Source organism: Typopeltis vanoorti, chromosome 6 (assembly GCF_054136105.1).
Source record: "Typopeltis vanoorti isolate ZY-2024b chromosome 6, IOZ_Tvanoo_1.0, whole genome shotgun sequence".
Classification (NCBI taxonomy): Eukaryota; Metazoa; Arthropoda; class Arachnida; order Uropygi; family Thelyphonidae; genus Typopeltis; species Typopeltis vanoorti.
Window position 1 is genome coordinate 48,744,957 of NC_143554.1, and position 20,419 is coordinate 48,765,375.

Here is a 20,419-nt window from a genome sequence, read left to right on the forward strand (position 1 = left end):
CAAGTCATAAAACGTGCAAGTGCAATTGCGGGCGTATCGGGATCGACTGTTAAAAGAATTCGTAGGGAATCAAAAGGTGAAGGTAAGCCAATATTTAAATCTCCTAAAAAAAAGTGCCAGAGAAAGAAAACCATCGAAACCGTAGCTTTGAATGATTTTGATGTAGACGTTATAAGAAGAACTATTCACGAATTTTATGTGGTCGAGAAAAGAGTGCCAACTGTTCCGAAATTGATTCCTGTGCTTAAAGAAAAAATTAATTTTCCTTGGAAAAGAGAAACATTAAGGAAAATACTTCATGAAATCAGATTTTGTTTTAATGCTATTAAGTATGTTTGGACAGAAGTGAAAAGTTTCATCCGCCATTGCAACGTAACTGGGGATATTGACGTGTCGAAACTTTTTAAGCTTTCAGACCAGGCGACTGAAAGTATTACAGTTCAAAACTGGAGAAAATATTGCTCTCATGTCACCTCATTGGAAAATCTGCATTGGGACAGAGATGGAATTATCGAAGAATTATGCGAACCTTTGGTGATCAGTTTAAGTGAAATTGATGGTGATTCAGACATCGATTCAGATGACTATGAAGATTAAAAGGATTTAATAATGGTATTTTTTTCCAACCTTTTTTTTTTGCATGGGTTTGTTAAAAGAGTCACAAGAAGTCATAAATAATTAATCAGTTTAGGACATTAAAGTGTCTCAGTTATCTGAACTGTAAGCTTAGAATATTTGAAAAAAATATCTTCATTTGAAAAAAATTTATGTTCTGTATAATTATTTTTATTTTATAGAAAACTTTCTTAAAAATAAATTTCATTAAATCTTTGTTTTATGCTATACCTTTTTTTAATTTTGTTAAATTCACTACAAACTTGGTATTAACTGTTGAAAGTTTATTTTTCACTTGGTCAGACTATAATAAATTTAGTTTAATCCTTTATCCAAATGCGTGCGAACAAAGTTTGCGCCTGAAAGTATCTTCAGGACTGGGGTCAACACCGAACAACTCCTTGCAAAGGTGGAGCAAGCTACCAACACTCGTATCTCAGTATCTCCCATAATGCAAAACACATCTCCTTGCAGATATGTATAATGTTATGTATATTATTTCTGGGAAAACTCCCACGTTATTCCTCTTAATAAACTTTAGAGAAATTTTAAAGATTTAGAGAAAGAGTAATCTAGAGTAATTATAAAAACCCACTGAAGAGACCTCAATAAAGGTCAAAACTAGTCTGGGTAATGGCCCTTCCCTTAATGCATAACATTATACATATCTGTAAGGAGATGTGTTTTGCATTATGGGAGATATTGAGATAGGAGTGGTGGTAACTTGCTCCACCTTTGCAAGGAGTTGCCTGGTGTTGTACCACTTTACTCCAGTCCTGAAGATACTTTCAGGTGCAAACTTTGTTTGCACACACTTGGATAAAGGATTAAACTAAATTTATTATGGCATTAACTACGTCTACCTACTCGATGATGAGACCTCAATAAAGGTTGAAACTGGTCTGGGTAGTGACCTTCTCTCATAATGTAGAACAGTAATACAGCTCCTAAGAGCTAAGTTCACATTATGGGTAAATACCAAGAATAGTCATCGGAGCTTGCTCTACCCTTACTATGAGTTGCCTCAGTTTGCACTACCAAATGGGTCAGGGGTTGCACTATCCATGTATTTGCTCATGCTTGGAATCGCCAAACTTTATATATAGTTTCTATATTCGGCATGAAACTCTTTGAGTTTCTTATTCGGCTAAGAAACAATATGGGATGTAATATCCCTTAACTTAAATAAGTTCATGTCGCCGAATTGAAGCCTTTGGCTCTTCATATAATTAGTAACTCTACGTACATTTTTCCAACTGTTATACAAGCAAAATAGTTGCACTTTAAAAACTACAATGTTCGTAAACGAAAAGCTAAATTTTCCGACCTGTAATAATAAACAAACTCATCCCAGAAGACAGATTGATTACCCTATTATCGGAATGGATTCTCCTTTTTGGGATATGCGCAGGTGTCGAAGGGTCTCTAATTGGTAGGCAAACAATAATGTTAATGCTACAACAAACTGATATTGCCTTCATTTTTCAACTGTCATCTGGTGATAATCTTTACATATGGGTCTGTGTTTAATGAAAAAATTGACAACATTATGGTTGAGAGAATAAAAACATAGCATTGTTGAGAAGAACTATTCTCCAAAATTTTTATTACTGCTGCTTTCTGTAATTCTAAGACCATAGTAAATAACAAAATGGAAATACAATTTTTAAATGCTATAATGTTTATTAAAAAAGTAATAACCCAATGTTCAAAAATTGCTGAATCCATTTCCAAAAGTGACTGGTAATGATTATCAGATGTGCTGTGGATTAAGAATAAGAGAGTTGATACCAATCAAGTTTAAATGATTCCAGGTTTGTCTGGGTACTGTGTCTAAACTTCATTCTTTCTCTTGGACAAATCTCATCCTATAATAGAATCTGCAGAATTTGAAAAGTTACTTGAATAGATTAACAACTTAATCAATGTTATGTCCAAAGCAAAAATGTGAAGATTTCCCCACAAAATCCCACATCATTTTTCTCAGTGAAAAGGTCATAATTTTTATCGGTGAAAGCTTATGATTTTTTATTTATATTTATTACTTTAAAGCAGAACAAAAATTATTTATTTTAATTGTATCAAAAACACACAGAAAAAAAATTATTTAAATAACATTTCCAGAAGATGACAAGTAGATATACAAACCTTGTATTCTGATTATCATTGCTACTACTTAAGGATGCTTCCATTGTAATATTTCCATGGTTGCTAACACGTCTTAAAATACCCCCTTTAATATGCACTATGAGTGGTCTTGAAATAACAGTTATGTATGTCATATCAGTACTATACACTATAGTACCATCCATCTGAGCCTGAAATGTATTAACAAAAATTCATATTTAAACAAGAAATTTATATATATGCAATCTTTTTATTTTAAAAGTTAATCCCGCCATAAAAATGACTGCAAACATTAATGCACTATAGATTTGCAATCTTTACAACAGTATTATTAAAGAAACCAAATATTACTGCCTAATCGTGAACAAACTTTCCTTCAAATTCACTCCACAGATTCACAAACTGAAAAATATCCCTTTTGCCTCCCATAACTCAGCAATTTTGCTATTCATTATCTCTGCTCTTCTGAATTCAGTACTGTCATATCCGGCCAACGTCCGCGCAGTTAGCCTAGTGGCTTTCTGCTTCGCAACCATATGCCTGGGGAAGGAGTGTCCTAGGTTCGATTCCCGTCAGAGACATGAGGAGCTGAAGGATCTTCCTCAGCCATTGCCAAGTTAGCTGGTCTTGGGCGTGGGCAGTAGTGTTTTTTCCGTCAGTTTATCTGGTGTTTTTCATCCCGTAAGCAGGCAAACCGGTCCCATGAACACACAAGGATACAGCCAAGAATACTTCGAGGCATAGGAGTGACCATTCTATCTTCGTATTTCGGTTACGAAATCCAAGCATGCTTGGAAGGTTGTGGGCCTTAAAGGCCTGTTAAAGTCATTGGGATAGATAGATATCCGGCCAACACACTAACTACTTTTCCAACAGCAGAGGTATCCTTTCTTTCCACAACAACTTCCTGAAGTCTCTATCAACATTCTTTGTTTTTCACCAAATAAATCATTCATGTCCACAATTACCACTAATTCTGATGCTTGCTCTTTCCTTCTCTACAAAGCATTAGTTGTTTGTTTCAATGTTCCACCAGGAAAAAATGATTTATGTACTTTATTAGTCATCACACCTTTAATGATCAATTATGAGTACAATGATTTATGGAGGGTGCTTAAGGGTCAAAGCTGTATAACTGAGAGGAGACCTCCACATAGCCTTTAAAGGAATACGGAGAACCGACCAGAGCTTCTGACCTAATGTCCAATCCTCACCTTCTCATGGTGCACCCTGTTGAGTATCTACCGGGACACTGAACGAAAGAGGATGGGCTGGCAATTTGGGATTTAACAGACCAAATTGTATTCTTATTGGCTTAAACAAATTACAAAATGATGGTACAACATGACAAAATTTCATGCCGGATGGGGCATCGCCCAGTTAAACAAGTGTCCCTGTTGTTTTCGCCAGGGAACCAGGGCGAACAGCGAAAAGTCAGCTACTGGAACAAATCTGGAAACACATCCCAACTCAACATCACCAGAGTTAAAGATCGATACTATCAACATAAGAAGCCTGAATGGCAAAGAAATGGAGCTAGCTGATGAATTAGATAAGTACCAGATTGACATAATAGGGGTGACTGAAACAAAAAAGACAAAATCTGGTGAGATCTTTCTGAACAATAAATACAAAATGTTATATTCAGGAAATGACAATCAAGGAAAAGTAGGAGTAGCCATAGTATTCAACACTAAATACGAGGCTAATCTTCTTGAATGGCAATTAGTCACAAGTAGAGTGATGTGGGCAAATATCAGAAATGGAGAATTGGACAATGAGACTTATTTGTGCCTATGGTTCCATGGTTCTTTTGTGCCCACAGAAGGTTCTACTAAGGTAGAAATGGAGGACTTTTTTGAGACTTTAGAGAAAGCAACTGACACAATAAAAAAAAAGTCCTTGGTGGGGATCTAAATAGCAGTGTAGTAAATGATTGTGAGACATACAAAAATATTTTGGGAAAATTTGGAGAAAAGAGCAAAGCTAATAATAATCGCAAATACCTGTTGGATTCCTGCTCAGGACATGGACTGGTTATTACTAACACAATGTTCCAACATAAAAATGTCCACAAATTCACATGGAGAGAAGAGGCAAGGAATAAGAAAAGTCTCATTGACTATGTTATTGTTGATAGTGATGTTTTCTCCCTGGTGCAGGACACCAGAGTGTACAGAGGATTTCAAATTTGAAGTGATCACTATTTAGTCTAGAGCAGGATAAAATTGAATTTCATTTTGAAAAGAATAACATGTAAGAAAGTTTTAAAGCGAATAAAAGTTGAGCAGCTCTCAGATGTGAACTGTAGACTAAAATACACAAAGATTATTAAAGAGAAAATGAAAGAGTTTGAGAACAGAAACCAAACTTTGGAGATTCAGTGGCAAGCCTTTAAGAAAACACTGATTGATTCAGCCACAGAGGCATGTTGTGAGGTTGTCTGCAAGGATAGAAAAATCAGAACTCCATGGTGGACACAGGAAGTTAAAGAGGCAGTGAAGGAAAGGAAGAAAGCATATCAAGAGTTCCTAGCAAATAAGTCTGCTTGTGCTCTTAGAGAATACAGAGACAAATGTAAGAAAGCTAAACAGTGTGTAAAACTAGCTAAACAAAAGTCATGGGAGGACTTTGGCAAGAATATAGAAAATAAATATCAAGAAGGTGGCAAAATATTCTGGAGGATGTTGAAAAAGCTTAGGAATGGAGGAAAGAGTGTTGTAAAGGGAGTTAGAGATGATAAAGGTGACATGAAAACAGGGGAAAAAGAAATCCTTGAAGTATGGAGTAATTACTTTGAAAAACTGCTAAATGAAACAAGCAGTGATGATAGCACAGTGATAAAAAACACTGACCAGGTATGCAGTCAGGAATACATATCCATACTTGAAGTAGAAAAAGCCATCAAAGGCTTGAAATGTGGAAAGGCAGCAGGAGTAGATGATATTCGACCAGAAATGCTGAAGTGTGGTAGTATAAAAGTCTTACAGTGGCTGCACTGCATAGTTCAGAAGGCCTGGACAGAGGGACGAATTCCCAATGATTGGAGTAGAGATCTCATAGTACCCATATATAAAAAGGGAAATAAAACTGAATGTGAGAATTATAGAGGTATTTTCCTATTGAGTATTCCTGGTAAGATTTTTACAAGTATACTTGAGAAACGTTTGAGAAGGATTGTGGAAGAAAAGCTTGGTGAAGAAGAAGCTGGATTCAGGCCAAATAGAGGCTGTCAGGATTAGATCTTCACTTTACAACAAATAGTTGAGAAATCATGGGAATATAACAAAGATCTGTATTTAAGTTTTGTCGACCTGGAAAAGGCATATGACAAGGTGCCAAGAGAGATGCTATTCAATACGTTACAGTTATATGGTGTCAATGGGGTATTATATCAAGCAATACTTAGTCTTTATTTGAATTGTAAGTTAGCAGTTAGAATTGAAGGAAGTACAGGAAGGTGGTTTAATGTTAAATCTGGTGTGAGACAAGGATGTACATTATCCCCTCTGTTATTCATTATCTATATGGACCACATTATGAAGAAAAGGGGTATTAAATCTGATATCAAAATTGGAGATGTTAATGTCAGCTCATTGCTTTATGCGGATGATGTTATACTTCTAAATAAATCCGCTACAAGTCTGCAAGATTCCCTGACTAAATTGAATAACTGTTGTAATAGATATGGTATGAAGGTTTGCAATAAAAAGACAAAGACAATGAAAATAGGCAGAATTGTTGAAAATGTCAACAGCATTGTCAATGGAGAACCAGTGGAACAAGTAAAACATTTCTGCTACTAAGGCACGATTTTTAGTGAAGATGAGAAATTAAATATGGAAATAGACAACAGAATCAACAAAGCTGGTATGGTAGGAAGTCAGTTGAATAAATTTATATGGAATAAGAGAGAAATTAGTCAGCACACTAAATTAGCTGTATACAAGACAGTGTTCAAACCAGTTTTCACTTATGGATCTGAGAGCTGGGTCAGAAGTAAAATACATGACCAAAGACTAGAGACCGCAGATATGAGAGTCTTGAGAAAGATTTGAGGCGTGAACAGATAGCGTTGATGGCAATATCGTATTAAAAACGAGGATATTAGGAAAGAACCTGACATTGTCGGCATCCAGGAATGCATTAGTAGAGCTAATCTCAGGTGGTATGGTCACTTAAACAGAATGGGCGAGGAAAGATTAGCAAAACAAGTGTTCTCTGCCAGGTTGGCAGGAAAACGACCCAGAAGAAGACCAAGATATAGGTGGATTGATATAGTACAAAGTGCCTTAGACGATAGAAATATAAAATCTGATAATGTTGGGGATCTTGACAAGTAACAGACTGATTTGGATAAAAATTGTAGATAGGAAGTTAGTAATGGTATAAATTTTTCATGTAGTACTATCATATCCTGTACACCCCTTGAGGATACATGGCAGGAATTTGATGATGATGATTTATGATTATCCTTTGACTCTTTCTTCACAATATTAACTTTGTTATTCTCATTTACATCTGCTTTTCTGTTGGTATTTAATCTAATCTTCCAGATGCTTCATTTCACGTTTAATTTTCACCAACTCTTGCCTCAACTCTCTTACTGCAATCCCGATGCTAGTACTCATTTTCAAACACTCTAACCTATCAATAAATTTTTTACATACATTAATGCTTTATTTCTTTTTGTTCATTCTAACAGATCACAAATCTTTCACATTTTTTGGTGCATACATGAAGCAATTCTCACAGGGCATCCACTGAGAAAAATCCAGTGCAGAACTCAACTTTCTTGTCAGAACTTTCCATGCCATACATGTGTATTTCTTTATGGATGCTGTTTTCAGAAAGCAGTAAGAACAAACAAACAAACAACAAACAATACTGAAAATAAGAAAAAAAAGAAGCACAGTTATATACTAAAAAGCCACACTATATATTTAAAAACATTTTTCTTACACACCGCTACGATACCGTGTGTGTGTGTGTGTGTGTGTGTGTGTGTGTGTGTGTGTGTGTGTGTGTGTGTGTGTGTGTGTGTGTGTGTGTGTGTGTGTGTGTGCATATGTAAAACAATTAATATTTTACAAGACACGGTTATAAATTTTTACTGTAACTTTCCATCAAAATATATACATTAAAAATATCAATGAAAGAGTGATACTCACTTTCAGATAAACATAATATTTTCCAATAAAAAGACTGCCACTTGGTATGAGAAGTTGCCTCTGCTGTAATCTCTCATGTGCTATCTGGGAAACTGCTCGACCATCGGTTGATATCAATGACCAATTGTAAACCATATTGAATGTGATGTTACATGATGAGCCAATATCTACTTCGAGTTGTATGTCTTGAAGATATTCAACCTATTACATATCAAGTAATCATTACCAATATGTATTATTTACAGAAACATATTCAATACTTATGTTACTTGACTTAGTTCTGGAAAAAAAACTAAACTTTGAAAATTTATGTGGAAAACATTATAAAAAGTTGAGCACTCTATTTATTGAAATCATTAAAAATATTTAATTCCAGTTTCTACTATTTTTTTTTCATTTGAACAAGTTCATTTTGAATATTATTAAAACTGATATAAGACTTTCGATAAGGAAAAGCAGTATGCAGCATTCATGATAAAAACTTTTTTAATGTGAATTTCAACCATGAAAGGTCATAAACCTGTTGTACATTAGTATGATGAGTGTGATGATGATTAGTTCATCTAGAGATCAAATGGCAATTTTTTCAAAATATTTCAGGTCTCTAATAAGCAGCATTGTATTCTCACACTGGAAAATGAAATACATCTACCAAGTAGGCATTCATAACATAAATACCCAAAGTGGGATTCAAAACTACAGTCTAGTGGGTGGAGAATAGAATGGCTTTCCACTCAACTAATAACACCAGCACTTGAAGAGTAACCAGCTACTTTGCAGAAAATAAGAAAATAAATTTCTCAACATCTGGAGGCTCATAACCTATTCATGGGTTAATAACAACTATGTTTTCTGTATACAGAACTGTAGTATCAAGAGCATGTTTCTAAATGCTGCATATAGAATTTGGCTACATGAAGGGGGGGGGGGGGGGGAACAGCCTGTTGCTGTATCCTCAATCTCTTTATATGTAGTGTCCTTCCCAGTGAAGTAACTGGCATGGATAACAAAATGGAAGAGATCAGTAATGTCTATAGGGAGAGGATTATATAGTCAAGTTAAAGCATCAGGAAAGGGGAGGGGGATATATCTTGGTGAATAAAGAAGTGATGACAAAACTAACCATGATATATTATTATCCTAAGACCTCATGGAATCAAAGATTCATATAAGAGGTCATCCCTTTGTCATATACACAGCTGATCACATCTTGCCTTAAACACATTCAAATTCTTTGCACACTCTCAGGCAAGGCTTTTCAATAATTCACAACTCAGCATGCAAAAAACCTGCTTCACACTCCCATGTTCACATCCTCCTTATAGAGATTCCGGGGATGACCTCTTGTTCTCATCTGATCTTCCACCATTTTATGAAAAACCTGTTAACTTTTATGTCTCTATCATATCATTCGCCCCCCCCCCCCACAATCTTCCTCATATCGACTAAACTCTGTCAATTGCATCTTTTCAACTTTTCCTCATATTCAATATTCCAGAGATCAGAAATTAGATTAGTCAATTGCCTCTGGACTGTTTCCAACATAATTTCATCCTTTTGAAAACCGGGCGACCAAATCTGTGCACAGTAGTCCATATGTGGTCTAATCAAGGCCTTAAAAAATGGAACAGGAGTGTCCTTACTTCTACACGTCAGCGTCCTCTGTATCATTCCCAGAATTCGTTGTGTTGTCCTCACAATTTTCGTGATGTATCCTATAAATTTTAGATCCTTATCCACTATCACTCCAAGATCTCTTATTTCCTCCACCTCTGACAGTATATTTCCACAAAGCATAAATTCTGCAACCCATCTTTGTTTCCCAAATTTTAAAACCTTACATTTTCTATATTGAACTGGCATCCCCGCTCCCATACCCATTCACTCAAACTATTCAAGTCTTCTTGTAAGGCCAGAACATCTGCTATACTCCTCATAGTCCATCCCAACTTTGCATCATCTGCATACAACGGATATCCTCATTCAAATCTTCCCAAATATCATTAACATACAGGTTAAACAGCAATGGCCCTATAACAGACCACTGAGGCACATCATCATTTCTCTTCTGGGATATTGCTCTGCCATACACAACTTGCTGATACTGATCAGACAGCCAATCTCTAAACCAATGCACTAGTCTAATATCTATCCTCATCTTTTCATGCGGTAATCTATCAAAAGATTGCAAAATCTAAGTATACTACTGTGTATCCATCTCCTTTGTCCAATGAAGCTGTTACCTTATTGTATAAGTAAGTAGATTGCTAAAACATGACCTCCCTTTAGGAAATCCATACTGTCCATCAAAGATAATACCACTGTTGGTATTATCTTTGACGGACAGCATAGATCCTGGTCCTCATCAGCCTCTCCAAAACTTTAACCACATTACAACTGACACACAGATAGGCCTATAATTTGATGCTTGAGTTCTGTAACCTCCCTTATGAAGCAGCACAATCGTGCCTTTCTTCCACTCCTTTGGAACTCGACCTACTGCAAGACTGATATTTATCATATATGTCAAGGCAGATGTCAACCCCTTGGCACATTCCTTCAAAATACACTGTGATATATTATCAGGTCCTACAGCTTTATTAAAATAAAGTTTGCCCAACTTCCCATATATCTCTTGCTCATAGTCGATCTCTCTCTCTCCCCTCCTTCTCATCAACTCTCCATGATGTCCCATCCACAAGAATGAAAGATCTTTATGAACTGCTCATTAAGTATCTCAACTATATCATCCACAGCAGTTGTTGTTTTACCATTTTCTCCAATCAATGTCATCTTTCATTAATCGTTCTTTTTTTTTTTTTTTTTTTTTCTGGCTACATATCAAAAGAACCCCCTACAATTTTATTTTTATTTTATTTATTTTTTTTTTTGGCGGGGGGGGGGGGGGGCTTCATTAGCCAATTGATGTTCATACTTCACTTTTGTTATTCTTAGCAACCATGTCACCCTCTTTCCCTGTTCTTCATAATCCTCATGGAATTAATTATCATTACCCTTCAGATTTTGCCTGCATAATGTTTTTTTTCTCTCCTCTTTATCGCATGCGTAACTCTTCATTCATCCATTTCACACTTACATTATTTGATCTTCTGAACTCTAGAATGCATTTAGACATTGCTTCTACTAGATAGTTCTTGAATATTGCCCAAGCAGCACTGATCTCCTTTTTCAGTCAACTGCTCATTCTATGCTACATCTCCAAGCTGTCTTCTGAGCTCCTCATAATCACCAGCCTTGTAGTTCCACATATACCCTTTCCTCCCAGAGGTCCACAGTGCTGGTAACCACCCAGGTATTCACCTCATCATCAATCTAACAGATGGATGATTTGATACCTCATTTATAATAATATCCTCTGATGAGTTGATTAAATCCAATACCCTCAATCCTCATGTGTATTTGATCAAATCCAATACCCCTCAATCCTCATGTCCCTCTGTTACATACTGCTTGAGGTACTTGTCCTTTAAAATCTTGAGAAACTAATTTTTTTACTTCCAGTTGCTATCTCATCATTCCAGTCTATATTGCCATAATTAAAATCTCCCATATGATCACCTTTTTCTTATTTGTTTGGCTAATTTGTTTATGCATTTCATGGTCATTACTATTCACATTACCAGGTCTATATCAACATCTAACAAAGTATTTTATTCTACTGAACTCTATCTCACACCATACTGTCTCAAAACCACTGCTACTATTTCCCTGTTGTATTTCTACTTTGTATGGACATAACTCTTTCTCTATCATCAACAGCACTCCTCCTCCCTTTCTACCCTTTTCATCTCACTTTTTACTCTTTCTATCTTCATGAAACACATCATACCCTTCCATCTCTATTCCTGTCAAGATGTTATCCTCATCCAACCATGTCTCACTTATTCCAACAATTTTTGGGTGAAAGGACTTGATCAATGCAAACATTTCATTTCATTCCATATCAGTACTGTTTTAAACTAAATTCTAGATTAAAGATTTGAAGTGGGTGGAATTTCAATATAACATATAAGTATGGATTAGGGAGTTACAAATGAGTTAGATGTTTGGCTATTTTAAAAGTGGAGAGCAAGTAATGTCTATCTCATGTGGGATGGAAAGGGTTATTAAGTTTATGAAATTCATAACTAATTTTCAAAGTATCACAACACCAACTAAAATAAATTATAAAACAGATGTTTATTATACTGCCTTATCTTCTGCTGGATTGGTGTTGCAGTACCATTAATATAGTTTATGAGTAATATTCAATGCCTAAGCTTCTCTATTAGATTGGATTTATAAAATTTGGGTAATCCATATATCTTGGGGGGGGGGATTAAAATCGAAAGATTTGAGTTTCTAGTTAACTCAGATTAACTAGTTAACTGTGGATGCCTCTAAAACACAATTTTATGTCCATGTTTGCTGATATTGACCAGTAAATAAAATCATTACCCCTCACTTCTCTTCAATCATTTTCTAGTAACATTATTATATTTTTGTCTTTGCATTATTTATAAATTGTGAAGAGTTAGGTGCTTGAGAGAGAGAGATGTCTCCTAAGAAGCAAAACTTGTGTGATACTGTTAGCTATATTGAGGCTGACTTGTTGGGAATATCTAGATGCAGAGTGCAGATAAGAAACGTGAAGTATAATGTCCCAAATTGAAGAGGCATTACAGCAAATTTGTAGTCAAGACATGGATGGCTATAATTGTAAGTATTTTTAGAACCATTCCCCCAATCACCAACATCACCCTTTCTTTCAATTTTCCTTAAAAATCTTTTACCCCTAAACTTCATTACTAATCACTTAAATTTTGCTATTGATGCAGTTAATTAACTTGGAAGGACCCCATATATTATAAAGAGAGATAAAGAATACTACAAGGGAGTCATAAAATTCATCATGGAAGGAAAATGCTAAAACAACACAAAGTTTATCATACAACTCCTTAAACTCATCCACTATTTGCACTTTTACTGTATCCTTTCAGGCAATGCATTGAATGCTTCTACCAAAAAAACTCTCCATGAAAAAAAGCTTACTTCTTATTACTTCTACAAACTACTGTATTTTTTTTTTTATAAGATGCACTCTCATATTGAACACATCATATTTTTCATGTCGAATTTTTTTGGGAAAAAAAATCTTTGCAGTATAAAACATAAGAAGTTTTAACAACAATCTTTTTTTTTTTTTTTTTTTTAAATCTTTGGAGTCAACAGTCTTGCTCAAGGGCACATCAAAAGTCAGAGACATTTCATCCATTTTAACTATTTGCTATGAAAGTTCAAAATTGGCTTATGATAAATTTGTGAAACTGAATAATTTTATTTTCGAATTTGTATGGAATTTTTTAATATTTTTGTTTTTGCACACATGCATCAATCTTATTTCTTTCTGTTGCCTGTTGAATAATAATTTTTGAAGATATGTAGCAACTCGATCTTCTCTGATCTATTAGCCAAGTTTTTAATTAATTTTTTTTATTTCAATTTATTTTTTAGAATTTGTTTCTATTAATTGCTGCTCTTGTTTCCTCCAAGTTCATACCATTTTTTCTGTAGATAGAGGCCCGAAGTGCCACTCTTCTGCCCTATTGCCATTCTTTTTTGTGTACTCCATTACACTATATTTAAATGCAATCATACAGCTATATCTATCTCTCGTAGAATCTATGGATTACAAAAAAATGGAAATATAATAATGTACTTTTGTGTATAAGACGATACTTTTTTCTAAAATTTTTAGAACAAAAATTGGGTGTCATCTTGTACATGGGGGAGGGAGGGGGGTAACCGGTTGAGAGATCTGCAGTTGCTGTGGTGAAACTGCCGGTACCTTGTCTCCGCAAACAAACTTCCACCAACCACTAGCTTTTGTTAACTCTGTTAATTGACATCATTACTGCTGAATTTGATTCTGAATAAACCAATTAGAACTCTCAAAGCATTCATACATCTGCAACTCATTGGCAGGGTAAGTTAATGCATTAACAATATTTTGAGCACTAGCCCATAAAAATGTCTAAAAATAAAAAGCAATTGTCATAGTCTTCAAAATTTAAGTTAGAAATCATCAATTATGCAAAAGAACATGGAAATAAAGCTTCAGAGAGACAGTTTGGACCTCCTCCCACTGAGTGTATGATTAGACAGTGGAGAAAACAGGAAGGACAACTACTCAAGATGACAAACAAGAAGAGGGGCCTCAAGAGGAAAACAACAAAATGGCCAAACTTGGAGCAGAGGCTTAAGACTTGGATTATGGAACAGCGCCAGAGTGGGATATGTGTGTCAACCAAGCTTATTCAATATGAAGGTTTGCAAGAGAAATGAACATTGTTGATTTCACAGGAAAGGCAAAATGTTGCTTCAACTTCATGAGGAGAGAAAAGTTGGCCATGAGAATACGAATAAAGTTAGCCCAGAAAATGCATCTTAGTATGTATCTTTAAAATATTACATAATTACTAAATATACTTTGAATATCCATAACTGCACATAGATAAAAAAAAAAAAAAAAAAAAATGCATTGGTGTATAAGATGCATTCAGCTTATAGGATGCATCCTAATTTTCAGATAAATTTTAGGTACAAAAAAGCATCTTATAAGGCAAAAATCCAGTAATTCCTTTTGCAACTTCCAGGGAAGCTTCTTGTACTTGTTACTTTCCCTACCAGTTTATACATGAAAAATCTCTCCAGTGTCAATCCAGTAATAACCTTTCAATAGCTTAAATGTCTTAATCATATCCACTTTTGATTCATCTTCTATCCACTAAACTCTATAGCTTGCATGCCCTCAGTCTATCCTCATAACTAAAATTGTACAGTTCTAATATCATCATCTAGTTATTCATATTTGCACAATCTCATTCTAATATCATCATCATCTAGTTATTTATATCAGCACAATCTCCAAGGACATTTCATCCTCTTCAAATTTCAGTGACCAGATCTAAGCATAGGAATCCAGATCAAATTTGTATACAATAAGACCACACACGTTTGCCTCTCCTGATCAAAGTCCTACCTTAATATAGGTGGAGTATACTCCACCTTTATTATGAGTTGCCCTGTCATGAAGGTTTACGTACGCTTGTATCTGCTGAAACTTTTATAGTCTCTATATTCAGCATGAAACTCTTGTAGTTTCTCTAGTCGGCTTTGAAATAATGTTGGATTCAATATCCACTTAATTTGAATAATTAAAACCTTACTTTTGTTTGCATTAAACTGATATCCTATCCCCATTCATTTGCCTGACTTTCTAGCTTATTTGCGTCTTCTTGAACAGCCAAACATCAGCACTATTTATAATAATCCTCCCAAGCTTCACGTCAAATGCAAATAACTGAATATCTCCTTAGACTACTACTCCTAACTCAAAAATTTTCGTCTGATATAGTTGAATTGTTCAAGTTTGTTATTGCATCAGGTTATTTCATCTGGAAAGGTCAAATTTACAAGCAAGAAGAAGGAACAGCAATGGGATCTCCTTTATCGCCAAACCTAGCAAACTTGTTTCTAGAACACCTTAAAAATATTCACTTTTGAACCCAAACCAAAAATTTGGTTAAGATATGTCGATGACGTATTTGCAGTCTGGGATCATCCCGAACATGAATTACAACTGTTTCTAGATAAAATTAACCTTCTTCATCGCATCAACTTTACGTTAGAAAAAGAATCTCCACAGGGTATCTCCTTTTTGGATTTACACATCCAAAGAAAAGAAGACGGTTCCATCACCACATCTGTCTTTCGCAAGTCTACATTTTCAGGTTGCTACATTCACAATTCTTCTGCACATCAGCCATCTCAGAAATCTGCATTATTAAATCACTAGTTTCCAGAGCACACAAATTCTGCTCCTCTGAAGAATCTTTAAACCAGGAATTAGAACTAATCAAAAATACTGCCATCCTAAATGGATATAATCCTAAAACAACTCAAAAAATTATAAGTAGTCACTTCTCCACACATCAAACTGGACAGGAAGAAGTCCATAGGATTCCTATACCTTACGTTAAAGGCATCTCAGAACGTCTTTCTAAAATTATGAAGAAATACAATTTCGCCACTACTTACAAACCTATCAACCAAATTTACAACTTGTTACCTTCTCCTAAGGACAAACTCTCACCTTTGATGTTGCCTGGCGTTTATGAGATTCCATGCTCATGCAAATTATCTTACTTTGGACAGACAGGTAGGTCTGTTCAGAAATGCATCTCGGAACATCAAGACCACATTCGTCTTTTTAAACCGCAGAAATCTGGCCTCTCTCAACACGGAATTGAAAATCCAAACCATAGGATCCATTGGGAAAAGTCTAAACTTTTACATAGATCTTTATATAAACATGAACGTTTATACAAAGAAAGTTCTGAAGCCCTTCTACACATACACAGACCAAACTTAAACTGCAATGACGTTCTTACTATTCCTAAAGTATGGGAAATTGTCATACAAAATTGTGTTAAATATATATATATATATATATATATATATTTTTTTTTTTTACTACTGTAGCACGTTATGCACGTTTAATGAGATTCTATTGTAATCATGCGCCCTAACTGTATGTTATTCCTATTATTGTTTAAAACTACTGTACTCATGATGTCCTAAGATACTTACAATGAAATATTTACAATTAAATAATTTTCACTGTGGTTAATACATATGTTTCTTTTAATTATCATCGCACCACAGGTTTCGTTATTTAAAAAAAAAAAAAAACAATTATCGTTGAAAGATTGAACATCCCAGTACTGAACCCTATGAAATTCCACTTCTACCCTTTCTACTCCCCCAATACTGCTCCCCATATACAAACAACTCTTTGATATCTATCAGAGATCAGTTAACAATCTGATCCAGTACCGACTTGTCATGTGCCACCCTGTCAATTACCTTTGCAAAAGCCAAAGAAATGACAGTATATGCCTTATGCTCCTCCACTGTTCTTATTCTTCTTTCTCTGTTGTAAATGGCAACCATATTACTAAAACAAAAAATCCCTTGAGAAATTCATGCTGGGCAGCATAAATAATATTGCCCTCATCTGCCAAAATCTGCATACAAGTTCTTACCAGTATTAACAACTACAGAAGAAATACAAAGTGGCATAAGGTTTAATGCCTCCATTCTAACACCATCTGCATGCAATGAGGGTAATGACACAATACTTAGCTCAGCAGAATCCCTTAAAACATGGCAAAATTCCATCTAGTCTCCCTGCCTTACTGACATCTAGACTACCCAGTATCTAGAAATAAGCCTACTCTACCAGAATGGACCATTCCAATAAAGTAATCATTACATAACTACATGATGTCATCTGTCTTGGTCATCCTGAATCTTGTCTTCTTCCAGAAAAGTAATTCATCCGCAGTTATTTTTCCTCTTACTGGGAACGGGAACAAGAAAAAAAAAGTTTCTTGGGAGCTTATGCGGATTACAGCTCTAGTCTCTTATCATATTCTAATTTTTCTCTTGTTACTATACTAGTCACCTTCCTTGTCTGAGCTCTGTATTCCTGTTCTCTACCTCTCTCTGTTATCACTACCATAAGTGTTCCTTGATCTCTTTGTCATCTGCAATTCTTTAATTTCTCTTCCATTTGAATCCAATTTGTTTTATCTTCTTCACTCATGCTATACAATCTGCTACTGCAGACAATTTTTTCTTGACAATTTGTCATCATTATTACTAAATGGATATCTCCATGAAGTCAAAAGATTTATTGTGGGAGACCCATGCTAACCATTATTCACTCAATACCTCTCCTCAAACTCACCATCTGAACACACAACTACCTCTGGAAATCCATTCCACTCATTCAGCACACTCCAAGCAAAAAAATCCAGTAAGCACACCTATCAAGGGTGATTCCTTGTTCTTTCCCTAATCATCATGTATTGAAAAAAATTTTAGGGTTAATCTTATAGAATCCCTTTAGTAACTAATAAATTTCTATAATTTCCTTTTTCCTCTGCCTCAATTAAATTCTGCACCTCATACACATTCAATCTATCCTAATAGGGAACATTCCACAGACTTATCATCAGCTTGGTCACTCATCTCTGAATCCTCTCTGCCACCTCTTGATCCTCAAGAAACTTAGGTGAACATTTGTGTGCAAAGTAGGCAAGGTGCAACCAAATCACAGTGCTATAAAGAGAGATAAATAACCTCTATCTTTATTTGTTAGTTAGTAGTCCTTTGAGCTATTTGCTAATTTTTGTAATATGACCTCTGAACTTTCTCTATCCCCCCCCCCCCAGATCCCTAGAATTGTCAGTATTTTGTAATCCTTTACCATAAATATGATACAAAGCATGTAATCTTTTCACCCTGGACTGCATTGCCTTACATTTTGCAACATTAAATTGACAACCATTGCCCTTTGTCCACACAGCCAATTTATATAAATTATCCTGCAGGATTTCTACATCATCTTTATTAACTATTGCCATACCTAGTTTTATATCATTAGCAAATAACCAAATATCCCTCTTACATTTTTCCCTATATCATTACTATACAAATTAAAGAGCAGTGGCTCTGTTAGAGCCCTGGGCACACAACTAATTGCCCTCCATTGACCTTGATACCATAAACCATCCTCTGATAACTGCCTGTCTGTCAGCCACTCCTCTCTCTCTCTCTCTCCATACCACCAGCCTCATATCAAGTGCCATTTGCGCCAAGTTATGTAATAGGTTTCCATGCAGTATTCAGTCAAATGCCTTTACAAAGTATACACCAGTATCATGGTAACCATTTCCTTTATCCAATTCTGCTGTCACTTTATTATAAAATTCTAGCAGAAAGGCTTATATGCTGGTTAAACATGATAACTAAATACTTAAGGAATTGACAGCGTACACTATAAATATAAATTAAATCAACTTTAATATATACTTTCTGTATTTTGGCAACGTCACGTTGCCATCTTCATGGGAACTTAAGATAAAGACACGTGCACGCAAGTACTACATAACAGCAAATGAGAAACAAAGCGAGGAAGCTACCGTTTTCCTAAAGTCCTGATGATGCTCCCCCGATGGGCTATATTAGGTGTTCATGGCCTTTGGGCTGAAGTTCTTCTGATATATGTTTCCTAAATTTGGGGCAGTCTCATACATCCAATTTGTTGAGGTTTGGCATGTTCCTAAGGACTGAGGCTGATTCCATGAAAAGTCTTTCATATTTGAACTTGCTGCAGTGTATTACTGTGGCTTTCTTCCACCTTATTCTGTGGCAAGTATCCAGAGCATGGTCTGCAAGCCCAGAATGGATGTACTGGTGAAATCGGATGTAGTCCTTGTGTTTTGAGATTCTGATATTTGCTGTCCTTCCTGTTCGACCAAAGTAGGACAATTTACAGCTGCAGGAACCTGGTATACACCAGGTAGGTCTAGGGGAAGTGGTTGGTCTTTAGTGGAGCAGATAAGGGATGCCAATTTTCTATATGGTTTGTAACAAGAAGTCAAGTCATGTTTTTTTAGGATTTTGTTGATTTTTTCCAAGGTGCCTCGGATGTAGGGAATGGTGATGGATTTAGAGTAATCTTGTTTTGTGAAGGGGGGGGGGTGGGGTGGATAACTGGTTTTAATATTTTTGGGATTTTTGGGGGGGGGGGGGTAGCCATTGGCTGAGAAAGTGAACAGATTAGTTTTGCCCTGTTGAATAGTGTCTTAATAACTCCACATTGTTGTGGTGGGGGGGGGGGGATTGTTGGTGAATGTATCTGCCTATATGGGTGCGTTTTTTATAAGCTGAGAAAACCAAAGTTCCATCAGGTTGGCGGGTGACTAGTGTGTCTAGGAAGGGGAGGCTATTGTTTTTCTCTTTTTCCAGGGTGAACTTGATTCTAGGGTGTTGGTTGTTTAAGTGTGTTAAGAAGGAGAGGAGCGTATCCGGGCCATGTGGCCAAATAGCAAACACATCATCAAAGTAGCAATGCCATATGATAGGTTTTTGTGGGGGAGAGTTTAAGGCTTTCTCTTCAAAAGTCTCCATAAAGAAGTTAGACAAGGGTGGGGAAAGTGGTAAACCCATGGCTGTCCCCTATATCTGTTTGTAGAATTTTTCCTGCCAAACGAAATAGCCCGAGTTCATTGTGAACTGTAATAGGGCTGAGATATCGGGAGGAAATTGAGCTTGTATTAGCTCTAAGGTTTCTTTGAGGGGGACATTTGTGAATAAGGAGGAGATGTCAAAACTGACCATTATGTCATTATGTTGGAGTGTAAGGTTTTCTATACTGGCTTTGAAGTAGGCTGAATTTTTTATGTGTGATGGAGTGTTGCCTGTATTAGTATGAGAGCACTTTGGCTAAATATTTAGCTAGTTTGTATGTGGGAGAATCAATGCCATCAACTATGGCACGTTTTCTTTATGTATTTTTGGGAACCCATTTCGGGGGAAGGTCTAGAGTTATATGGTTTTAGTCTAAATTAAACATATGTGGTCATTTGATAATT

General features: G+C 35.7%; 1 protein-coding gene across 1 annotated transcript in view; it reads right to left on the bottom strand.

The window, feature by feature from the left end:
• Positions 1-20,419, bottom strand: part of LOC150105439 (polycystin-1-like protein 1) — a 724,085-nt gene that overhangs the window by 631,354 nt on the left and 72,312 nt on the right. The window contains exons 7-8 of the mRNA XM_090394152.1: positions 7,914-8,114; positions 2,764-2,933 (exon numbers count right to left, since the gene is read on the bottom strand). Coding sequence (XP_090250278.1) covers positions 2,764-2,933; positions 7,914-8,114 — 371 coding nt within the window. The remainder of the gene's footprint in view (positions 1-2,763; positions 2,934-7,913; positions 8,115-20,419) is intronic.